Consider the following 22,997-nt stretch of genomic DNA (forward strand, 5'->3'; position numbering starts at 1 on the left):
ACGGAATAAATAAGAAAGAAAATAGAAGAAATAAAAAATAATTAAATGTATACATTTTTCCTTTCTTTTTTTTTTCTGAAAATGCGAAGAAGTGACTTTTGGATGAGGCCAATGCCCAATGCAAGCTTGTGAAAAAGCAGTTGTGATAACGAGATACATCACTAGAGGAAGATAAGCAATCTTTTCAGATAAAGTAGGAAGTGGTGAAATGGAGGAAGGGCAGTGAGCGAGGGAGGGGCTACCCTGGGCTTGCTAGGACTTAGAGAGATGAAGGATGAAACTGAAAATGCGAAGAAGTGACTTTTGGATGAGGCCAATGCAATGCAGAAGCTTGTGAAAAAGCAGTTGTGATAACGAGATACATCACTAGAGGAAGATAAGCAATCTTTTCAGATAAAGTAGGAAGTGGTGAAATGGAGGAAGGGCAGTGAGCGAGGGAGGGGCTGCCCTGGGCTTGCTAGGACTTAGAGAGATGAAGGATGAATCATGGTTTTGAAATTAATTTTACAGTTTTAGATTTTAACATAAAATTTTACAAAATGTGTTACTGCATCTAGGTGTATTAAGCTACCAAGGTTATGGCAGTACAGTGAGTTATTATGGTTGCTATAGGATGCAAGGAGGTGTGTAAGAATTTTGTTAACAAAAGGTGAAAGAAAGGCCATTCAGCTCTGCTCATATAATAACATGTACAAATCTGTAACATTAACTAGACTTCTACAAGGGATGCTCTCCATATGGACCACATCCATAGGGACACGAGTTTCAACATGCTTTGGTCTTTCTGATGATTATTATGAGGAGATGCAGACTGCACCAAGAAATGGAATCTGGTGGGAGCAGAACTCCTGGGTTTGGGTTTGTTCAGGACTGCAGGTTTGGATTTGCGTGGTTCCAGGTGTGAAAAGTAGCTATTAAATACAAATCTGGTAGCATGAGGTGAAGTCTCCACTTCATTCACTGCTTTGTATTGCTTGGAATAATGCATTCAGAAAGTTCTTCCATAAAAAACCTAAGCCTAAAGCTTTACTAATCCATTATACCAGTCTTTCTAAAGCATTTGTGTTAAATCAGCATTAATTCACACTGAATTTTTTTTAAGGTTGTCAGGACTTTATTTGAAACTCTCTCGTCCATTTTTAATGTTTTAACAGACCTTGCAAAATGTGCAACATGAAACATACATTCATGTTTCCATTTCTGTTCTGAAAAGGAACTTTACAGTTCAAAGCAGAATTGCTAATATGACTGAAGTTGAGGGGATTTGGCCTGAAGAACTATTGTTTTCATATTTGAAGTGTCTTTCAGCAATACTGCACATAGATTACAAATAGACACTGAACTGAGGAAATACTTCTCCAGCTGCAGCTTATATTTGAGAGTAATGCTTTTCAAATGTCATGCCATTGGTCCAGGAAAAGAGTTTAGACTTCATCTTGAAAAAAATCCCAGATTATTAATTTACTGTAGTATTTCCAGTCTTGTGAGATAAGTTCTTAAATATTTTATTGAACAGCTGTTAACATGACATTCAGAAAGACTGAAAGATACACACACACTTGAGTATATGTATACATGTTATATATAATAAATATTTTGTGTATTGTCTATATATAAATAAAATGTATTTAAGTGTGTATATATACACAAGTATATACATGCATGTATATAACAAATTTTATAAATTATTATATATTATTCCTATACAAAAAAAATATAATACTCTAATAATATTATTTGTATAGGAATGTTTGTAGGAATAATATAGACTATCTATACACATGCACACATACATAAAAAACCCCTTTGATAATCAAAGGGAACTGAAATGACTCTTGACTCAAAGGGATCTTATTGCAAGGCAATGGAAGTAAAGGCCAAGTCAAAGATAACAAACTGGAAGTTTACTAGGAAGTGTGTCTGAGATGCCTACGAGGCAAGGTTTGTTTTCCCCCACACCATCAAAGCCCTAGGTTACTTAATTCTCAAAGGAGTGATTGGTTGTGTAGCGGAAGGAGCAGACCTAAAGCTGTCAAAGCAAACAGGCAAAGCGGAAAGAGGTGTTGGTAACAGTGCTAAAGGCTGCAAACAGATCAAGGAGTGTGCATCACTAAATTAGAATGGAGGTTCAGTTGCAAGTCTTGATAAAGGAATGCTAGATTGGACAGATTATAATTGGGCAAAGAAAGCTTAAGATTTCTTGGGCTTTAGAGAGACTGAGGCATCAATAGTAATTGTTTAGGTGACAAAACTGGAACAAAGTTCTTGGATGATTCTTATCTGCATGAATCAATTTGAGTATTTATATAAAAGAACATTACTGAGTTCATTTTTTTTAGTTTTCCATTCTGTAAAACATCATAGCTTGCTGTTCAACCATCAAAATGATAATGACAAAGTGATTGTACTTAGCATTCTTTATTTCTGATAAGTTTCTGTGTCTGCATCAGAGACCTTGGATGGACAGAGAGAACTCAAACAAGAGAAAAGCTTGCTGAGTGTTCAGTACTACATGTGAGTTACAAGTTTCAGTTTGCTTTTGATATATAATATGCCTGAATCTAGAATGTGTCTTTGTAAATAAATAAAACCAAGATAAAGTTTCCTTCTCCTTTGACAAGCAAGTCATGTACTCCTGCATTTTAGCCTTCACAGCTTCAGCAGTGTTGCATAAGATCCCTTTCCAGAATATACAGTCAAAGCCACCATCAGTTCTGGGTAGGCTTGAAAACTGTAATTTTTATGTCGTTGGGGTGCCATGATAGAGGCCAGGAAGTTAAATAATTAATCCAAACCAGCTCTGCTCCACTGAGGATTCTGTTAGTTTATGCCCTAAAAGTCAGAGGATTTCACTTTAGAAGTCAGTTGTGTTTAATTTGGACTATTGGATTCTCTTACTGTTAATAAAGTTATTTATACTAACTTACTTTAACAAGGCACATTCTTTTAGAAGTTACGTATATGTTGCATATTAGATATCTAATATTGCTGCCTACTGTAAGGAATTGGGTTTTACTCATTCTTGCTTCTATTGACAAGTGATTCCCTGGTCTTGAAAATCCCGGCTAGAGGATCTCAGAAAATACAGCTTCTGAAATGTCATCGCCCAGCAGTAATTGCCCACACTTGGAATCAGTTGGTGAGATAACAAAAGAGGAATTGATACAGAAATCTCATGTGAGTTCTAGCAGCTTACTTGCTTCCTATCACAGTTAACTCTGGTCACTTATTTTAGCTACATATCTTGTCATGTATTATTAGTTATAAGATGCATTTATGTGTTGCTTATGGGTAAAATCTTCTGTACTGGAATAGTAAGGTTTAAATGAAGTACAGGAAGAATTATGGACTTGATAAAACTGAAAAACTATTTTTCAATACTTAACACTTAAAGAGTACCTTTCCCAGCAGTGTTTTCCAAAGCAAGTGATGTTTTAATGGAAATACTAGAGTTAGCATAACACCCAGCTGAACTTTATTTTCAGACACTGCCATTGTAGTAGTTGTTTGGAATGTTCATGTAATAGAGTATAACTGACTTGACTTCAAGTAGAAACTGTAATGAAGAAATTTCTGCTTAAGTTTTTCTTGGATAACAGTTCACTTTTTGATGGAGGAGTCACAGTTTGAGAAACTGCCCCTACCTGAACTCTTGGTTTCCAGCTAGTATTAATAAATGGAACAAAGAAAGATCTTGTAACCCATTTTAGTAGCTGGGAGGTGATGAAAAGCCAAACCTTTTCTGTCCATGGTGCTAAATTTCTTTATTTGAAAAGTGGAACAGTTAATTTGCTGCTGAGGGCTATAGCATTTCTCTAGGGTTGCATCTTTTTTTGTAAACCTTTGCAGGTAGTGTTGACTGTCTTCAAATAGGAATATGCAGTTATTACAAGTTCTATCACTTTAATTTCTTTTTATGTTAAATCTATAGGAAACACCAATTTTGAGGATTTTTATAATAATGTGATATGATACATGTTTATGCTTTATTTAGAAGAACAATTTTTGGTTTAAGAGGAAAACTCAGAGAGAGATCCATGGTTTTACTAGAAAAATATGCTGATCTTAAGATTATGTGAAACAAAACAAAAATTGGGTTGGTTATCAACACATTTTTTTTGTCTTAAAATTATTCAGCTGATACTGAGCTTTACAGTATTCTTTCTCATTTTGTCTCAAAGTTGTTGTTTACTGGTGAAAGTAAATTAAATAATACTTTGCTTGTGTGTTTAATAGGGCACTTGTCAGGACTGTAAAGTCAGAGGACCCAACCTTTGGGCATGCTTGGAGGTAAGTTGTTCTGTTGTTCCATAGTAGGGTCCTTTTCTAGTAATCTGTAAAGTTGGTAGTATTTTTTTTAAGAAACAACTATAATGAAGTTGTTTTAAATAATAACTTAAAGAAACTAATTTAAAGCAAAACCTCTTGTGCAGTTTTCTATTTAAAAAATTATTTACCCTCTGTCAGGTACATATTTCTTGTAAATTAAGAATACTGTGTTTAAAATGAGATTTTTTATTTGATAAGTTAGCATATTAAGGTTTCTTCTTGAGTTATGATTTTTTTAGCTCTAAAGTGTTGTGTGTTTGGTTTTTTTAAATCTTTTCCCCAGGTCTGTAGATCTGAAAAATAATACATGCCTGAATTAATTTACTTTTTATAAGCCTCTCTTAGCATTTGTAGTAATAACATCTAGCAGTAAATGCTGACTTTTTACAGCATAAAAATACATACTCTGACTTTTTTATTCTTAAGCAAAACAAAGAAAAAACTTATTTTGAAACTTGTAGAAGCTTGTATAAACATTCTTCAAACTTTGTACGAATTTTGTACAGTCTTTACCCTGTATATAGTTTGTTCTTAAATATGCTTTTGCCTTACTCTTCTTGCTGTCTACAAAAAATGTAATTTTCAGTGTATTTAAAAAAAAAAAAAGGCTCTGAAAATATTGCTTCTGATTGATCTATGATACCAACAGGAAAGTATGTAGCTAATTTAGTTTTTAAATGTCTTGTGAGTTCTTCAGACATACGGCTGTTTCCAGAGATTGAAATTTCGCTCTATAGGCTTAACTTCATTTCTTGGCAACTTTTGTCTAAGTCCTGTCAGGAAGATATCTTTTAGATGTATTTATGAGTATTTTTAAAAATCTACTTCATTAGTTTCCTTTTAAGTGGATTATGGTAACAGTTAAGAGGTCAGATTATTTTGCTCCTTCTATCAATAGGAGAGAGAAATGAAGGGGGAAAGAAACAGTGTTTAACGTCTTTTTGTTAGATGGCTTGAAGTTTAATTACATATAAAAATGCTCTTGGGAGTAGGAAGAGGTGTTCAGGGATGCATCAACCTAGCAGGTAGGGAAATTCTGTGAAACTTAAAACATGTTTTTTATTTCTCAGAGCTCTTAAACTGTTACTGAAAACTTAATTTCATACCAACATTTCCATAGGAGAGTTTTGTAATTGCAGTAGGACATTTAGTGTCATGCTGTGATGTATCTTCTCTTGGATGAATTGGCATCTTGCCTTCACCTTTTTCAGTAGAAAAACATGGTGAGATCCCAGCATGTTAACTATCTGTAACTTACCAATATCTGTGATTATTTAATATAGAAAATTGACTGTGTTCAGCTGCTACTTGGTTGTATAAATTAACGTGCTTAGAGTTACACAGATGACATGCTGTACCTTCTTATGTGATTGTCTTGACTCATGCAAATGAGGGATTAATGAAAAATGCTTGAAGATTGGCAGCTGCAAGATTTCACACTCAACTCAGCCAAATATGTTTTGCAGTTAGCACAATTAAAATCAACAATTATTTTGCATGTTATAAATTAGATTGTAGTAAGTACTTAACCATATAGCGCTGGAAACTCTTATTTAAAGGTGAAAAAACTAATTAATTGTGAAGTAATGCTCTGATAAATAGACACTGCAGATAGGGGCATACAGGCATTTTTGTATAAATGTGTCATGTTCCGAGGCTGTTGCAATTCAGTATTTTAGACACTGGGCTAACTTCATATTTTCTGTAACAATCTCTACCAAATCATGAATTGTAAAAAATATATGTAGACCTTAATCTGAATAAATATATCAAAATGGCCAAAAAATTATATTCCAAATACATTAGATGTCTTAACACTGCCCACCAGTGAGAGGAGTTGAGTTAAATCTTGCAGCATTCTTATTTGCTTTAGATGATACTTATTTTAACACTTGCTATGCATGTCTCTTGGTTTGTGAGGATTCTGCAAGTTTGGAATTTGAGTGAATTTTAAAGGGACTGGCAGTATATTCCTATTCTGTAAACCTGTTTGACACCACTTTTTAATTCTGTGTACTTCTTCATATCTTACTCAACAGAACAGGTGTACATATGTTGGCTGTGGTGAATCCCATGTTGATCACAGTACCACCCATTCCCAGGTATGTGTATTTGCTAGTAATACAGTTACTTGAAGCAGTGAAGTAGAGTTAGAGAACCTTTTTTACTCATTTTAGCGAAGTCAATAACCTGTGTTAGCATAATTGTTTGGAAGTTTAATTAGCTATAATTGTTTTTCATCTATAGAAGCAGGGCTTACTATTTTAGGAGTATGTGAGTTTACAGTCTTTGTGCAGCTGCATAATTATTTATGTAATTCTGACATTATTGTGCTCCTTAAAAGAACACGGTGAAAATTAAAAAACGAACAACAATTACTGATCATTTTCAAGATGCATGGACAAAAGACTTCTTGAATATTTATACTTACTCAGCTTATATGTACTTCACTACTTCAGTCTAACTTTTTAAGATTGTGGCTGCCTGATGGATAAGAGCAGGGAAGTTGGATTAATGAAGATGAGAGCTGAACGAATGTAAGATAGGAAGTATAAATTACCAGAAACAGGTGCTTTGTTTCTGCATTATGCTCCCTCTTCCAGTGGCTACAGATGAAGAACCTGTAGACTGAGCTGAGCATATCCTTTCCTGCTATGTCCTGATTTTGGATCCAGCTTGGTAGGAGTGTGTGCACTTATGTTCCCCAGCATGCCAAGTTCTGGCAAGGTTGGGCAGCTTGAGTGCATCTGTTTGGGTCTTAAACTCACTGTCTGTTCAGTGCACACACATGTGCAAGTGGAACACTTGCCAAAATGAAGCAAATGAGATATATCATGCTCTCTTAGCAAATATACTGGGGACAGAGGGATGGCAGTTTTATTAACATGTCATTTCAGAATTGCTGACTTTCCAATTAAATGAAATTCTTGCCACCAATTTACAGTTCGTCTGTCAGGAAATACATCTAAGGTTCCACACTGAGCAATTTTTGGTCCTTAAAAATACTAAAAAAACCCAACCTTGGTGAATACTAAAATGAACAAATATTATATACCAGGGTCTTACAAGAAGTACACTTTATGACTGCATTTTACCACCACTCTGGATTTTTTTTTGAAGCAGGGCCTTGAGAGGAGTGCATATTTACACAAATCAATAGTGCATTAATATAAATCTATATAAATACATTTTTTTTTTGCCAGCTATTTGAGCTGAACACAGTTCTAAAGCCTTTACAATAGATATATAAATGAGCTGCTTGTAGTGCAATTGGGGAACAGATGGTCCCTGAATTTCTTGCCTACAATTTTATACCTCTTGGCTTTCTGTGGTAGTTTATTCCTGATTTACATGCTGTTTTAGCAATGTTATGTACTTGCCAGGTAAGAGAAAGGGAATGGATAGTTTGCTTGCTGTCAGTGACATCCTTGTCTTGATTTTCTTGTTACTTAATTTTTATTTCTGGATAGTAAGCCCTCTTCTGGATATTTTTTTTTTTTTTGGTAAAAATCTCAATAAACTCTCTAAAATGAGGGAAGCAAGGTTGACATGAATCAGTCTATTTCTGCTTACTCCAGTTTCCACCAGCAAGGCTCCCTGTACTGCAAATAATCATATTCGTTGTGTCCACTTCAAGAAAATTAATAAGCTGTTGCTCTGGAGACTTGTAATTATTTATGCAGCTGAAGCTGCAGAATCAAGCATATTCTCATTATTAAAATTGTCTGAGATATTTACGTAATCTGATGTTTCTGATGTTTTTTAGTAGGGGGACAGCTACTTCATGAAATTGTAGCCCACTTTTTATATTAAAAACATTGTTCTTGTACAAGGCCTTATTAAATGAGGGGAGGAGGAACTGCAGCAGTTGTAGTAGTTTCCTACTTTCTAGCAAATCCCTCATTGTCTATAAACCTGACTGGTGCCGACATATAAGGAAGAAATACAGGAAGGATTGATGGAAATATTTGGAGGATGGTAGCAACTGTGTACAAAATCTTACAGTAAGCAAAGATGTTAAAAAAAAAAAAAAAATATTAGAACAGTAAAAATACTCTCCATCTGCCAAATTTTTATATTGCTTCACAGTATGAAGCTGTCAACAAGAGAACTAATTGAGTCTAGAATGTTTGTTTTGATATGAGCACCTCTTACTGTAACTGAACTAAAAATCTTATCTTACTCTTCTGATTGATTGTTAAATAGCTTGAATTTCCTACAGCAAACCAGTAGAAATAAACACTGCCCTTACTGTAGAGGAGGCGGCTACCATTATGACCAATAGCAGACATTCCTGGAAAATCGGTTTGTTGTGAACTGTAACACTTCTGACAACTGGCTTTCTTCTTATTTTTGTAATTACACAGAGGCATGTCAGATATGACAATGGCTTAGATTCTGATTTTACCTTGTTGCTAATTTGAGTGTCTTGTACTAAAAATGAGTGTTGGATAGTTTGTGCTAAAATTTCAGTAATTGAATTGCTATTTTTTAATATTCTAACATAAAGATTTGTTTCATTGTTGAAAGATCTAGAATTTTAATACTTCTGTTCTAGCTTGCATGTAGCAGTATTTAATTATTCCAAATTTCTGAATCACAGTTTTGGTTTTTGTTCTGTTTTAGGAGACAAAACACTGTCTAACTGTCAACCTTACTACGCTCCGTGTTTGGTGTTATGCCTGTAGTAAGGAAGTATTCCTGGATAGAAAATTAGGATCTTATTCTCCACTACCAAATGCAAGACTCTCTCACCAAGCACAAGAAAATAGTGTGCAGGTAATTTTTAACCCAATGAAACAAAGGCAGCTGTAGCTTTGCAGTAAACATTGTGTCTTCTCTCAAGTGAGAGACTGACTTTTCCTCCTTTCTTGTGGCTGAACTTTCTATTAATTTCTCTCTATTTTTATAAAATTTCTTTAAAAAGACAGTGCCCATCTTCTATGTTCTGTCTCTGTGTACTGCATGCTTCCTAAGAATGCTTTTTGCATCTTAATGTCTGTTTGTAATCTACAATAAACTGTAAGGTACAGAAAAAGCACAGGGCTAAATTTAAGGTTACGAGATTGGAATAGTTCACCTGTGCTTCCCCATTCTGTTAGCTCTTGAAAATGTTATTTACAAAACTCATTACAGTAACTGCTGGCTAACTTACAGGGAGCAGCAGAATGCCTTAGTATGTGTTTGTGGATACTTGCCTGAGATACAAATTCATTCGTACAAGCGCAGTACTTTTAGAGAAATATATGCTAATTGTTAACCTCATTCAGCTAGTAATAGAAGATACTTAAAGATTCCTGTAACTTAGTTTCTGAGGTTTCAACCTGTCTAGTTTTCAGTTTTGATAAATGACTGAAAAGGTCTTGATTTTTGTGTATGTATATGTGTGGGAATTTTTTTCCAGTGGAGTCGTATAGACACAAACACTCCTGAATAGTTAAGAATTTAACTACTATGCAAGAATTTACTAAGGCGGTAGTAGTAACCTGTGTATATTCTATATACGTGTGTAATTTTGGTGTAGAATGACAAATACATTGTGTTAGATTCCTGTGGAAAAATACGTATCAAGCTAGAAATCAGGAGAATGCTAGTAGTGCTCTGTGGCAGTTAGGATTGCCAAGGAGTATAAATATGCCAAGGAGAAAAATATGGCCAGTATCTGGGAAGCTGATATTAGTCGAGTAAAACACAGGCTTAAGATTGTAGTGTTTTATGTGATTATGGCATCAAAGACAAGATGCTATAAAAGTGCTTAGCTATTCCTAACTCCACATTTATTAACAATTAACATAGTAGCTGAAGAGTAAGATAATGAACAAAGCATGAGCTGGTATTGGAGGCAAGCTAGAGGCAAAAAATGAGCAAAGCAGACATTATACAGAGAAATTTGAAATATGCCATTTGCTTGTCTTGTTGTTCTGCAATTTCAACAAGGTTTGTTTAAGTTTGTTTTGTTATCTTCTCCTGGTTACATTAGTCTTCACTGGCATCAGTACTGTTCACTCTGATAATATCTTTTCTAGGTAAGCGTTGTCTTGGAGGAAGTTATGCTGCAATTTCTTAAGTATAATTGGCATAGTGCATGTATCTGAAAAAAAGGTGTTATTTCTTTATTGCATATTTAATGTACTTACATAAAAATGACAGCTAACAGTTAAAATTGACACAAGTACAAGTATGGTATTTCTAAAATTGTTTTGCTTGAGGCATAAAGCTATGGAAGAGATACTGTGATGCACAGGTTGGACAGAAAGATGGGCAGTTTTTCAATATATGTAGAGAGGAAATATCCTTGAATATTTTCACTTCAAAGTTTAGTATTTAATATGACCGTAATCTGATCATTTTCTCATAAAATGCCAGCAGCTCAATTGGAATAATACCATTGGAATATTTTTTTTTTTAAATTTCTGTTGTCCAGAAAATCTGGTGACTTGATATAAAGCTGGGTTCAGACTTCTGAACTTCTATTATACTTAATCTGTTTTAATCTTCCAAGGAAATGTGTATAATATACAGAAAAATCAGTAGAACTTACCAAGTCTGTCAAACATTTTGTTCAGAACTTTTATATATATGCCCACAAAAAGAGCTCGTCATGCAATAAATGTCTGCCTGCCTAATACTCTGTTTCTCTATTTGTACATTTTGCTTCCAACAGTTTAATTTGTCTTCGTTAAATGTAGTGAGCCATCTGGTGGTATATCAAAAACATATACCCTAACTTTTATGTGATGACTACTGTGTTAGCTTTTCAATGCTGGCTTACTGTATGCTATCCAAGGGAAAGAAATACTATAACTTGCTTTGTTTTGATTCTTCAGCTGTTGCCATAAAATCATGCAATGTTGTCATTGCTAATCTGAAAACAAAAACATGTTTTTTTTCTTAGTAAACTTTATCAGGGTAGCTGTGGAATCCTATTATTCTCACTTTGTGCAGAGAGATTTCAAAATGCATTCACATAATTTTCAGTTCCTAGATTTGTTGGTGAAATTATATGTAAGCTCAATTAAGAGGAAAATTGATAAATACAAGTAAATATACTTTTTTTCTTTTTCTCTTTATAAGGATTTTAAAATACCTAGTAATCCCACACTGAAGATTCCGCTAGCAGCTGTATTTGATGACTTAGATATAGAAGTGGAAGAAGATGAGTTAAAGACTAGAGGTAATAAAAGCAAAATCCAGTGCTTTATTGCCCTTTATCACACATGTATATCTCCAAGTCTGTTCTCCAGCTATAAACTAGTTCTATTCTAAGTGGAACTGTTTCCTGTTCTGCTCCAACTAAGATGTTTATTTTTAGTTTCACCTTTATTGCAGCAATCTTTACTTACTTTCAGAGGAAAAGCTGCAGTAATAAACGTAGTGCACCCGTGCAAGCAGCAACAAAAATAAGAAAGCATGTTAGAGTAATGTTTAGTGTAGCTGATGTTCCATCCACTCTGGTAAAAGTAGTTTTTTATAAAATCTGTTCTAATGTTTTCTCCTGTCCTAAAAGGTTCCTGATTTGAATGCTTTCCTGCATTTTGGGTAACCCTTTTCTGAGCCTGTAGTATCCCAGTATGGGTTTTTGGTTTTTTTTTTTTTCTCCTTTTCAGTAATGGATTTCATGCACTACCAAACTTTCTGGTATAAAAGTTTACCCCACCCTAATATTAAACTATTGTAAAGATGAAAATGAGAGTGGATGAAATCCCAAACAGTGAAGCTTTAATTTCTCATTTCATGAGAGAACGTAATAATTATTATTTCTTACAAGTCTCAAATTGGTACTGACCATTTTAAAAAGGATGTGTGTTTGTTAGTAAAGAAAATATTTCTAACTACCATTTTCTCAGAAAAATCTGACCAGCAGATTGTTAAGCTATTGTTTTTGAGATGCCAGTGCATATGTCAAGGCAGTTTGTTTTCCATCAGTGATGATAAAAGTGTTATTCTAATTTACGGATCTCACTTCTCCTTTACTCATCTACTACCAGCTTTCCCTCTCCTAAGTCTGCTGGCATTGGCCAAAAAACCCACTTTGCCCCTTCTGTTGTCTGGCACAGTCTTTCTGGATATGTCACCACCCCACTAATTTGCCATCTGCCCTTAAATCATTAAACCATGTGTTTTATTCCCTGTTAGTTTCTCCTACCAATGTGTGTATTTGTGTATCTTCTTGTCCTATTAATACTTTGGGAATGTAACTTGTACAAGTAGAATTGCATTAAAGTTCCCAGTAATATGGATATGACTGTGTTAATACATTTCCCAACTTAAAGGAAAAAACTTCTTTAGCTCCATTTTAACTTTGTTCTTAAAGTTTCTTTTGAAATGCTTTTGATGAAGCAAACATTAGAATATATCTTTGCAAGAAAAGAAGTCTATTCAGAAACTTTACTTGCAACACTGCAGGCTGGAAAACTGCAGTGAGAGTATCTTCCTGACATATCTTCTGGTAAAAAAAAAAAAAAAAAATCTTATGACTGTTCTTACTTTCCAATTTCAGTAGGAATGACTGTCCTTTTTGTAGCAGAAATTGGAAGGGCAGAATGCAGGTTCAGATGTGGGAAGCAGGACTATATTTCCATTCAGATGGATAGAAGAACCTTTTAAAAGCTTAAAAATGAAGTTCTGTGTATTAGAAAGTTCAACTGAAGTAACCAAACTGTTTTTTAGATGTAAAAGGATTTTCTTAGTAAGCTTTATTTTTCTGCCACAGACTGAAATGATCGGGGTAGTTCCTGTACTTCAAGGATTGCATAGAGCCAGCGGTGTTGATTGCTGAATATTTTAAGTTTTCCAATCTTCCTGATTCTTCGCTTATAAGTGTTACTGTTTTCTCACACCAAGAAAAAATTATTTTGAAATTAATTACTTCATTAATTTAACACTTTAGTAGCTATGAATAGCAAGTATTTCAGATTAATTTTTGGTTAAACCACGACAATTGAGATCACATGATAATTATGACTTGTTTAAATAGCCTCTCCTCAAATATTTAGAGAGCATTTTTCATGACTCCATAATCACTGAAAGAATATATGTTAATCATAATTTTTTTGTGTGTGGAAAAACTATTATGTGGATATCAGTAAAGAAAGTAAACAGTCAGGGCTTGAAAATAAATTCTGTGGGGAAGTCTAAACCGAGCAGTCTGTCTAAAAATAAGGGTATATAATTGGCATAGAAAAAGACTGATGGTAGGTAATTATAATTCTGATTCTGGGATAATCACATGCTGAGTAGGTTTTGAATATTTAGTGTAATCTGTCTACTAGCATGAAACTGAGACAGAAGAATGAAATCTTCCTTGAGAAGCTTTTGGTAATATGATTAAAGGTTACAAATGCAGCATAGCAACAGTTTAGCTGAACAGGTAAATCATTAAGTTCAAGTAAAACTTAAATATTGATAAACATATTTTAAATTACAATCTGCAGCTGTCATAAAACATCCAAAAGTTAGTACGATGAAATACAATCTGCTTGTCTGAAGTGTTTCTGTCAGCCAAAGTTAAAACACTTAATTACTTCTTCTAGTTAGATTAGTATTCGTTTAGGAGACCTATGTTTCTTTTAGTAACAACTCTGCATTATAATTAGCATCAGAAGTGTTACACGAGTATTTTAATTAGTACATATTTTCTAGGAAGTATTTTCCTTAATATGTCTTGCATTTGATTAACAGATTTGCTGAATATTCATTCTGTTTTTCAGGTCTAACAGGATTAAAAAATATTGGAAACACTTGTTACATGAATGCAGCTTTACAAGCTCTTTCCAACTGGTAAGGAAAACGGTTGTAAATGTAATTTTATATTTGCTTGTACATGCATTTTCTCAAGATGACTGAAGGATTTTGGAGGGCTGCACTACCATGGAAGATGATGTGTATTTGTTAAATCCCAGTCTTACATAGTACAAACAATTGTGTCACTGATATGAGAAAAAAAAAGTATTATGGTATATGGGCTACTCAGCTTTTTCCCTGTTTCATTCTAATTCCTCACTGTCCTAAATAAAAATACATGTGGTTCTAGAAATTAGAAGAAAATCTGATAAAAGCTATTAAATTTGTGCGGGGTTTTTTCTGCTACAGAAGAAATCAAAGGAAATGCATAAGAATAAACCCTAATTAAAAAAAAGAGACCTGTTAAGATCAAAAGGTCCAAATTCAGTCCTCGCAGACAATGCATCTGGGACATTCTATGCTAAATCATCCTAGGAACCGGCTAAAAAAAAAATCTTCTCTTCCCATGGGGGTACCAGACAAGTTCGCGAAGGAGAAATCTGCAAAAGCTGAAGAGATAAAAACACTATCCAGCTCTGAAGTTTCTTGCACTCAGAATGGTTAGGCGGGGACAGTACTTGAGCATGTATCATATTTGCTTACTGTATGCATCTGCTTTTGGCTGCAATCCAAGACAGGATACAGGGCTAAGTAGACCTTGCTGAGATCCTTTGTTGAGGGAGAGGAGAACTGAGGCAAATCTCTCTAGAAGGTAAAGAAGTGGATAAGGCATTTAATCATGAGGAAACGATTCTGTTGAGAAATGCCAAATTTTGCAAGTATGCTGGGATATCTCCTTTCTCAGATAAAAATAGGTCCAATCTGTATGAGGGATTATGACTTCAAAAGGGGGGTTGAAGGGAGAGAAGTGAGAGAGTATGTGAGTTGGCAACACTGCATGGAGTAAACAGATAAATAATCATTTAAGTATAAATTATTTACCTACAAACATCATGTGGCACTATTGGATTCTAGAGAAAAGAAGATTTATTTAAGATGCTATTTATGGACTAGGCTTATGGTGATTGTTGCTGTAGTGGTACATGTGTACTTCTGTGATGGCCAGTAGGAATTGCCTTGAATTTGAATCCCATTAGACAATCTGGTGCTTTAACAAATTCATAATATGTTTGAGGAGCAGTGTTTCTGTACTGCTGAAGTTGTCCTATCAGGAAATGTTTGGTTGCAGCATTTAAGGATGCAGGAGACGGAATTGTTCAATTACATAATAGTATTACTCTTTTTTTTTAAAAAAAAAAAAAAAAAATTGTATGAAATGCGGATTTCCTCTTGTATTTTAACAACCTGAAAAAAATACTGTTTTCTTCTTTTTAATCAGCCCACCCTTGACGCACTTTTTTCTTGACTGTGGAGGCTTAGCCCGAACAGATAAGAAACCGGCAATTTGTAAAAGTTACCTCAAGCTGATGACAGAACTCTGGCACAAAAGCAGGTATTGCATCATTTTGGTGATGAAATGATTATAAATAAACTCCAGAGTCATGAAGGATGCATTAATCTGTCCTAGGTTCCTAATTTTTATTTTGTGTGTATCACAGAATCACTCTTATAAATTAAGGAAGGAAAGACTAACTTTCAGGATTTAAACACTCCTTATAACCTGTTCTTTTCCATATCTACCAAAGATAGGACAAATAATTGATGTAAATTGTAGTAAAGAAGATCTGACAAGAAACAGATGATAAACACTACACAAAGTAGCATTAAGCTTTTAAAAATAAGTTTATATCTGCCAGAAATACATCTAAAATGTTTAACTACTTTATCCTCTCTGCGTCCTTCATTCTGTATCGATGTTTTATCAACTTCTCTTATTTCCTTATATGGAATTTGTTATTTAAGAAAATACTTCAAAATATAAGTACAAAGGTAAAGAAACAGTAATTGTGCGTAGTGCCATGAGTATGTCTGATTTGTCGTCTGATTCTCTGACAAGAAATGTGGCATAAAATTCCTGATACAGTCTCTATTTCTGTTGGATGACAGATTTTTAAAAAATTGTTAATTATTCAATACCAATATTATGTTTGGTTAAGATTAATATTATTGGTGTTAGACATGTTATAGTTCAGTTGCAGGTAAAATTATGATCCCAGTAAAGATAGAAAATTCCACTTAAATGCTTGCTTTTTTATGTATATTTATATATTTGAAACTTTTTTTTTCTTTAGGCCTGGTTCTGTTGTTCCTACTGGTTTATTTCAAGGAATTAAAACTGTTAATCCAACATTTCGAGGCTACTCTCAACAGGTAAAACTTTATGGCTTAGGCAGATTTAAAAGACATCAGAAAGTTATCTCTTATTTTTAAATTTAAATGCTTAAGTGATCATGCTTCCTGTATTTTTGTTTAAAGCAAGTGCAACATAAACTTTAGTTTATATGCTTCAAACGTAGATCATCTGAAACTGAACCATCAACAGTTAAATCAGGTTTTATGTTTGTTTATATCAGATTCTTGAAAGGTCTTCAACTTCTGAGAATAATTCCTTTTCCCTTTTTTCAGGAAAACTAAAATAATACGTATCTAAAACTTTTCTTTTGTGTGAAATAATGCTGCTAATATTTGAGCAGTCCCAGAAAACAAAATAAAGGTGTTCAAAAATAAAAAAGAATGTAATACATGTTTTAATATTCATCTGCCAGTTATGTTTATTAAAAAATTAAATACACCGTATTGAATTTTCATTTAGTAGCTTTGAAAAAACACCCACAGTTGTGTGTTTCGTAAGCAGTATTGTGGGAACTGTAAGTTGGTAACTTGTTAAAGAGGTATGGATTATTATATAGTAAAGGCATTCTTCAGTTGATACTTCATATAGTATCTTGCTGCATTCATACAGTTTGCAGTACTTTATTAAAAGGTTTTGGGCTAGACGAAAAATTTAAACCCTGTAATTAGAAAAGCTTACTAATATCTTCCAGGAATCTGCTGTTATTTAAAGGAATTTTGCTGTTAGCGTGTTTCATATTTGTGGAGTGGAGGATTAGAACACATGTTCTAATGTTCAAATGCTGCATGTAGCTGTAAAGTAAATGTTTAAATAGTAATCTCAATGGTTTTTAGTTTACTTATGAGTTTCTTAAGAGCCACATGAATTTCTGGAAAAGTAGAAATCAATCTTGAGAACTGAAAAGAAACTGTATGGAAGCTTGGTTCTTGCAGCTTTGAACACTGATTGGAATGTCTTTTTCCATGCAGACCAAGACTTAATGAGAACCTTTTTAGGTCCTGCCTGGATCACACTTCAGTTGTATGTTTAGTAGGTTTCATGGCAACAATTAAAACAAAGCAGGTCTTCCATGACCAACACTCTCCTCTTGCCCAGCCTCGCTATCTGGGCAGCCAGTTGGGTAACTGTGTCCAGTATTCAGGGAGAAAAAGGAATTCTTTTGCTCAGTGAAGAATGTTTATCAGTTAATCTGTGTCTCAAGGTTTGAGTCATCTTTTTTTTTTTTTTTTTTTTAAAAAAGGATTACCAGCAAATAGGCATATTAGGTTTTTTTTTTCATTACCCAACCCCAAACCTCAAATCTGATAGTTGTAGTTTTTAAGGGGGAAAAAAAAAAAGTTTTCTAGTCAGCAGTTGTGAGCTTAAGTAATTGCTATGATGGATGGGAACGTTGAGCAGCAAAAATTATTATTATGAACAACCAAAATACAAAAGGAAAACAGAAGAAAATAGAAGCAGTAGTAGTTGACAAGAAGAGGCTGTTGTTTTCTCCCATGCTTGCTTTATTAGATATTCTCTATTGCCAGGAACCAAGCTGCTGCGTGGATTGTTGAAATTCGGTGGCTTTTAAGATATTTCCAAACATGCATTAGACTTGTAGTAATACTTGACAGCTCTTTGTGGAAACGCTGATAGTTGAGGAATCTTGTCCAGGCTTGAGAAGAATAATAAGATCTTGTTGACAGTATGATGCAATTGGAAAGACGGGCTAAGTACATCATACTTTTTAATAAAGTACTTCCATGCCCAGTGAAAGCAAGGCTCTGATTGCTTTGCTGAAGATGCTGCATAAGGTTTTGAAAAACTGTCCCTAAAATGTTCCATTACCAGCAAAACCGGAGTCTGACCACGCTGTTGGTAGTTGCTTGAGTTACTTTTATCATTCATGTAAGCTATGGCAGTATTTTTGTTAAAGTTGTTGAAATAAGCTTTTTGGGAATTGAAGTGTTTTGGAGGAAACTTGTATAATAAGATTACTTGTGACATGCAAGAAATGGTTGCAGGAAACAAATATGTGGTCTGGAAATGAAATGTCTTTTGAACATTAGACCTGGGACAGAGGAATTTACCTTATTCTTTAATAGCCAGCTGTAGCTTTCACTTTAGTGATCTGTATCTTTTCCTGCTATGACTTTAATATCTTCCAAATAAAATGGAATAATATTGTAAAACTTGTTTAAAATCCTAGGATGCACAAGAATTTTTGCGTTGTCTAATGGATTTGCTTCATGAAGAACTTAAAGAACCAGTTGTAGAACTGGAAGATGCCCAGCCTATGAGTGTTGAAGAGAGTATGGAAGAAGACAAGAGCCAGTCAGATGTAGGCTTTCAGCCCTGTGAATCCTGTGGTACCTGTGATAAAACAGAAAATGATGCTATTTTCAAACCTGTCTTAGAGGATCCTGCAGAGACAACCATGTTAATTCAGGATGACGATAACAACTCAATCACATCCAAAGATTGGCAGAAAGAAAAAATAACAAACCACAAGCTTAAACGAGCAAATTCTATGGAAGACTTGGAAAAAGACACAAACGCTGCTTCAGAGACCACTGAATTTTTAAATAATCAAGGAACTGTCAAAGTACAGATACACAGCAGATTCTCGGGTAATGCATTACTAAGGTGCAATTGAAATAGTCAAAGTCTTAGCCAGGATATCTGTGTGAGTGGAAATGAGTTGTAGAATACACTAGAGAGGTGTAAGTCAAATAGAGTAGGTGGATTTACTTGTAAACAATGCACCTTCTTAATTTATTTTTTTCAGTTTAGATGTTCTGAATTCAATTTGAATTCCCTTGAAAAGCTAAAGATTTGTACTGGGTAAGGTTTCAGATAACCCAGAAGAGTGGGGGTTTTTGGTTTTGTTCTTAACTTAGATATGTGAATTGAAATGGTGCTTCATTCCTAAATGTCCAGTGACCTGACAGTGTGGTTAAATAAACTACATAACTATTGTGTCTGTTCATTCTGCAGTACATTTTTTTGGGTAGAATTTATGAAATAATGCAAATATTAATTACAGAGTACATCAGTGATGTCCACATGAATGATATATCTGCAGCCCAAACCCCATCATCAAATGAAGGGATGAATGCACGCTTATCAAACAGTCCTCCAAAATCCTTCTCATCATGCTCTTCACTGGCACCAGTCCACAAAAAAGGTATAATCCCTTTATTTTCTCCCTCCTGGTACTGAATTGCTCTGTATTACGGTTTTCATTTTGTTGCATCTTGTGTAGCAATGCAATGTTGTTCTTAGGGGTTTTTTTATCCCCTATCCCCAGTGGGGAGAGGGAGCATTGTGTAAGCTGGACATACAATAAGACTCCCTTTACTTCTGTAGAATTCTGATTCTTTTGAAGGATGAATAGTGTTTGCCTCTGCTTTGGGAGGGTGGAATAATATTTTTAGACAACTTTCTCCATTGCATTGGTTTGGGGAGAGGGAAAACATGGGAGAAGTTAAGTACCCACAGAAAGGTAATGCTTTTCAGAAAACATGCACATTGTTTCTTCAGCAGAAGTTCAGTAAGTCAACATTTTAGTTTATATGTGTACCTATACTGTAGATAGACTTGTAAATGCTAGCTCCTTTCTGGTTTTTACTGTCTTTGCAGTGTAGAGTATTTCTTTTGGCACTTTCCACAGTATGATGTGTTTAACAGCATCCAGAATGTTTAGACTTTTATTGCCTTTAGATACAAGACAGTGCAGCTTTAGGGCACAGGGAATAATATATGATCTTTTTTCATTTTTTGCCCTTATTTGTCTAACAGTACACTATTTCAATAAAAGCTCATCTTTTGGAACATGCTTTTAAGGCTAGTATTAAACCAAAACAAAAAACTCCCACAACTTAAATATTGTGATCCTCTTTCATTCAGCAGGCTCTCCAGGATTAAGTTCTGAAAACATTCACATTATCCTTTTAATGCTTTAGCGTTGGTGTTGAATGACAATGATTTAATGGACTTAAATCATTGACCTCCTTGGCTCATTTGTTCAGCAGTTTTGACACTGCATCTGTGCTAGTCTCCAGTTTTGTCTTCACCATTAGAGGAAGGTTTTAGAGAAACTGAAGTGAGTCTATCAGAAGAGGTACTAGGTGGCTGGAGCCTGTCGTGTACAAGGGGAGGCTGAGAGAGCTGGGTTTGTTCAGCTTGGAGAAGGAAAGGCTAAAGGGGAACTGTTGCTGTCATCAGCATTATGGGTGGTTATAGAGAAGGCAGAGCCAGACTGTTCTTGAAGCCATGCAGCAAATAGAAATGGAAGCAAGTTGCAGAAAGGAAAACTTCCATTGGATGGAAGGAAGAAAAATCTTTCCATCGAGTGGCTGAATACTGGAACAGAGGCAGGAGCCCAGAGGTACCACAAGGTTCCTGGAGATGGATATTCCAAAGTTCAACTAGAGCTGCTTTGAACAGACCATACCAGCTGATATCCAAAGATCTCTTCCAATCTAGACTACTGATTTTTGTCACTTCCTAATAATTTAACTCTTGGTCATCTTCATTGAGTATTGAGGGAACAGATATGTATGCAGTAGAACTGACTAGGGGAGTAGTGTGGCAGCCATTTGCAAGCTCACAAGGTGGTTTTTTTGTTGGTGTTTTTTTTTTTTTTTAATTCCCCATAATGCTAGGGGAATTCCCTAGTGTGCCAGGACTTGTGCCTGGGGACTAATACCTAATTACAACACACCTATTCCCTTCTTCTCTTCCATTTCCCCCTTGCTGAAAGCACGTGGTATCTGTTGGGTGCCACAATTCTAAGATGCCCCTCCTCGTCAGTGTCTTCCGTTTCTTCCTACTGTTTGTTAGTGTGGATAAATACAGCACATCCTCCACATTAGTGATAAATGAAGACTTTAGAACCATCTTAAAGCAGTTTAGTGGCAAAATAAATGATTTAAAGGAACCTTAGAGAATTCTGGGCAAAAGGCTGTATGAGGCAGTTTGTGTCTATGATAAATAAAATGTATCTGATGCATTGTGGAAAAGAGGGGTTTTCAGATTACTTCTAACGCCTGTTCTTTCTGCTAGAGATACTTTTGAATTCAGACTCTTCTATTATTTTAGACATCTTCCTAGGTATGGGATGATACAGAGACAATATATAATACTGCTGGACAGTAAAGAGACGAGAGTACTTGCTTATGGGGCAAACTCTTCATGTACAAAGGAGCCTTGGGAGGATGTGTTCTATGTGAAAGATTTATTGGAGTAATCCAGTTTCCTTTTCACTGTAATTATTTCCACGTTTCACTGCCTATCTCGTTACTGGCTGTCAGCATTTTGGCAGAGTTTGCCCTTCACTCCTACAAGACTTTTGAGTGGTCTCCTGGGTGATGTACTGACTCCAGAAGAGGTTTTGTGGTCTTCATTTTTAGCCTATCGTTCCAGTAATCTATAGAGCCCAAGAGACTGCTCTGGTGTGTTTATCTAATTAGTAGTGGATTTGGGTGGGAAGCACATGTTATTGGCTTGGAGGGGTTTTTTGGGTTTTTTTTAATAAGCTGTTGCTAGGCTGGACTCTAGTAGTAAATTTAGTCGTCTTCAATCCACTGTCATCAGTGTTGTGATAAAATAAGCTTGTGTATGAGCTCTTCAGCCCAATGTGGTTAAAACTTCCTGGAAAGATGTGATCAAATGAAATGTCAGATAGAATGTGCCTTTTTAAATTTATACCTTGGGGGATTCCTGCCAAGATGAATCTCGTAGCAGTAGGCTGTAGATTTCAAGACTGGCAGTTTGAGTTTTACTTAAATAGAGGCAAAATCTTCTGGTGTTGGTCCTCCATAAACCGCTTGAGGAACCTACATGAATTGCCTGGTACTAGCAGTAATCTGGTTGTGTAATTTCTAAGAAATATTTAGTAAATAGAAAACAGGGCTTGGCTCATAATGTAATCCTAAATATGTGTGATCTTTAGTTATATTATGCAAAGTTGAAGGAAATCAGAATCCATTGTATCTTGATTTACTTTCAGCATTTTATTTTTGTCATTTTATAGTTTCAACTGTATCATCACCAAAAAGGAAGAAGCGCAAGAAGTACAGGAGTGTTATCTCTGATATATTTGATGGAACTATAATAAGCTCAGTACAGTGCTTGACTTGTGATCGGGTGAGTAAGGAGGGGAAGTTCTAGATTTTGATATGGTTTTTTTCCCCAATACAGATACTTACAGTTTTACTAATACAGTCATTCTCTGGTAATTTTATTCTTTTGTGGCAGATTTCCTCAGAAGGTTAGGTTGTTTCACATTTGTTCACTCAAACAGTAATAGCAGCTACTACCAGTACTTTGTGTTTAGACTAGCTTGCTTTCATTGAGCTGGATATTTACTCAGAGCTGAAAAATAACATTTTGAGAATTGGTTTACAGCAAGGATGGAGAAAGAGGCTTGCTCTTCAACTTCACTTAGGTATGATTAGTTTCTAGTAATGTTCTGAATATTCTAATGCATACCTGCTACTGTCGTAAGTTCTCAGGTACATAACGTTACAAAGAAAAGTAAAAGACGGTAGTCCAATTTTACTGCTATAACAGTCTTATCAGGTAGATTGAGGCTAAGAAAATTATTGTCTTTCAAAAAATCCAGGTGAAGACACTTAATTTAAAGGTT

The 22,997-nt window shown here is 34.9% G+C and overlaps 1 protein-coding gene across 1 annotated transcript in view; it reads left to right on the top strand.

Moving 5' to 3' along the window:
* Window positions 1–2,392: 2,392 nt before the first annotated feature.
* Window positions 2,393–22,997, top strand: part of USP33 (ubiquitin specific peptidase 33) — a 38,119-nt gene continuing 17,514 nt past the window's right edge. Inside the window, exons 1-12 of the mRNA XM_009287267.2 lie at window positions 2,393–2,514; window positions 3,072–3,177; window positions 4,237–4,290; window positions 6,369–6,431; window positions 8,956–9,108; window positions 11,404–11,503; window positions 14,040–14,109; window positions 15,452–15,565; window positions 16,305–16,383; window positions 18,555–18,975; window positions 19,392–19,532; window positions 22,383–22,495. Of these exons, the coding sequence (XP_009285542.1) occupies window positions 2,513–2,514; window positions 3,072–3,177; window positions 4,237–4,290; window positions 6,369–6,431; window positions 8,956–9,108; window positions 11,404–11,503; window positions 14,040–14,109; window positions 15,452–15,565; window positions 16,305–16,383; window positions 18,555–18,975; window positions 19,392–19,532; window positions 22,383–22,495 (1,416 nt within the window). The 5' untranslated portion in view covers window positions 2,393–2,512. The remainder of the gene's footprint in view (window positions 2,515–3,071; window positions 3,178–4,236; window positions 4,291–6,368; window positions 6,432–8,955; window positions 9,109–11,403; window positions 11,504–14,039; window positions 14,110–15,451; window positions 15,566–16,304; window positions 16,384–18,554; window positions 18,976–19,391; window positions 19,533–22,382; window positions 22,496–22,997) is intronic.

Source organism: Aptenodytes forsteri, unplaced genomic scaffold (genome assembly GCF_000699145.1).
Source record: "Aptenodytes forsteri isolate BGI_AS27 unplaced genomic scaffold, ASM69914v1 Scaffold119, whole genome shotgun sequence".
NCBI lineage: Eukaryota > Metazoa > Chordata > Aves > Sphenisciformes > Spheniscidae > Aptenodytes > Aptenodytes forsteri.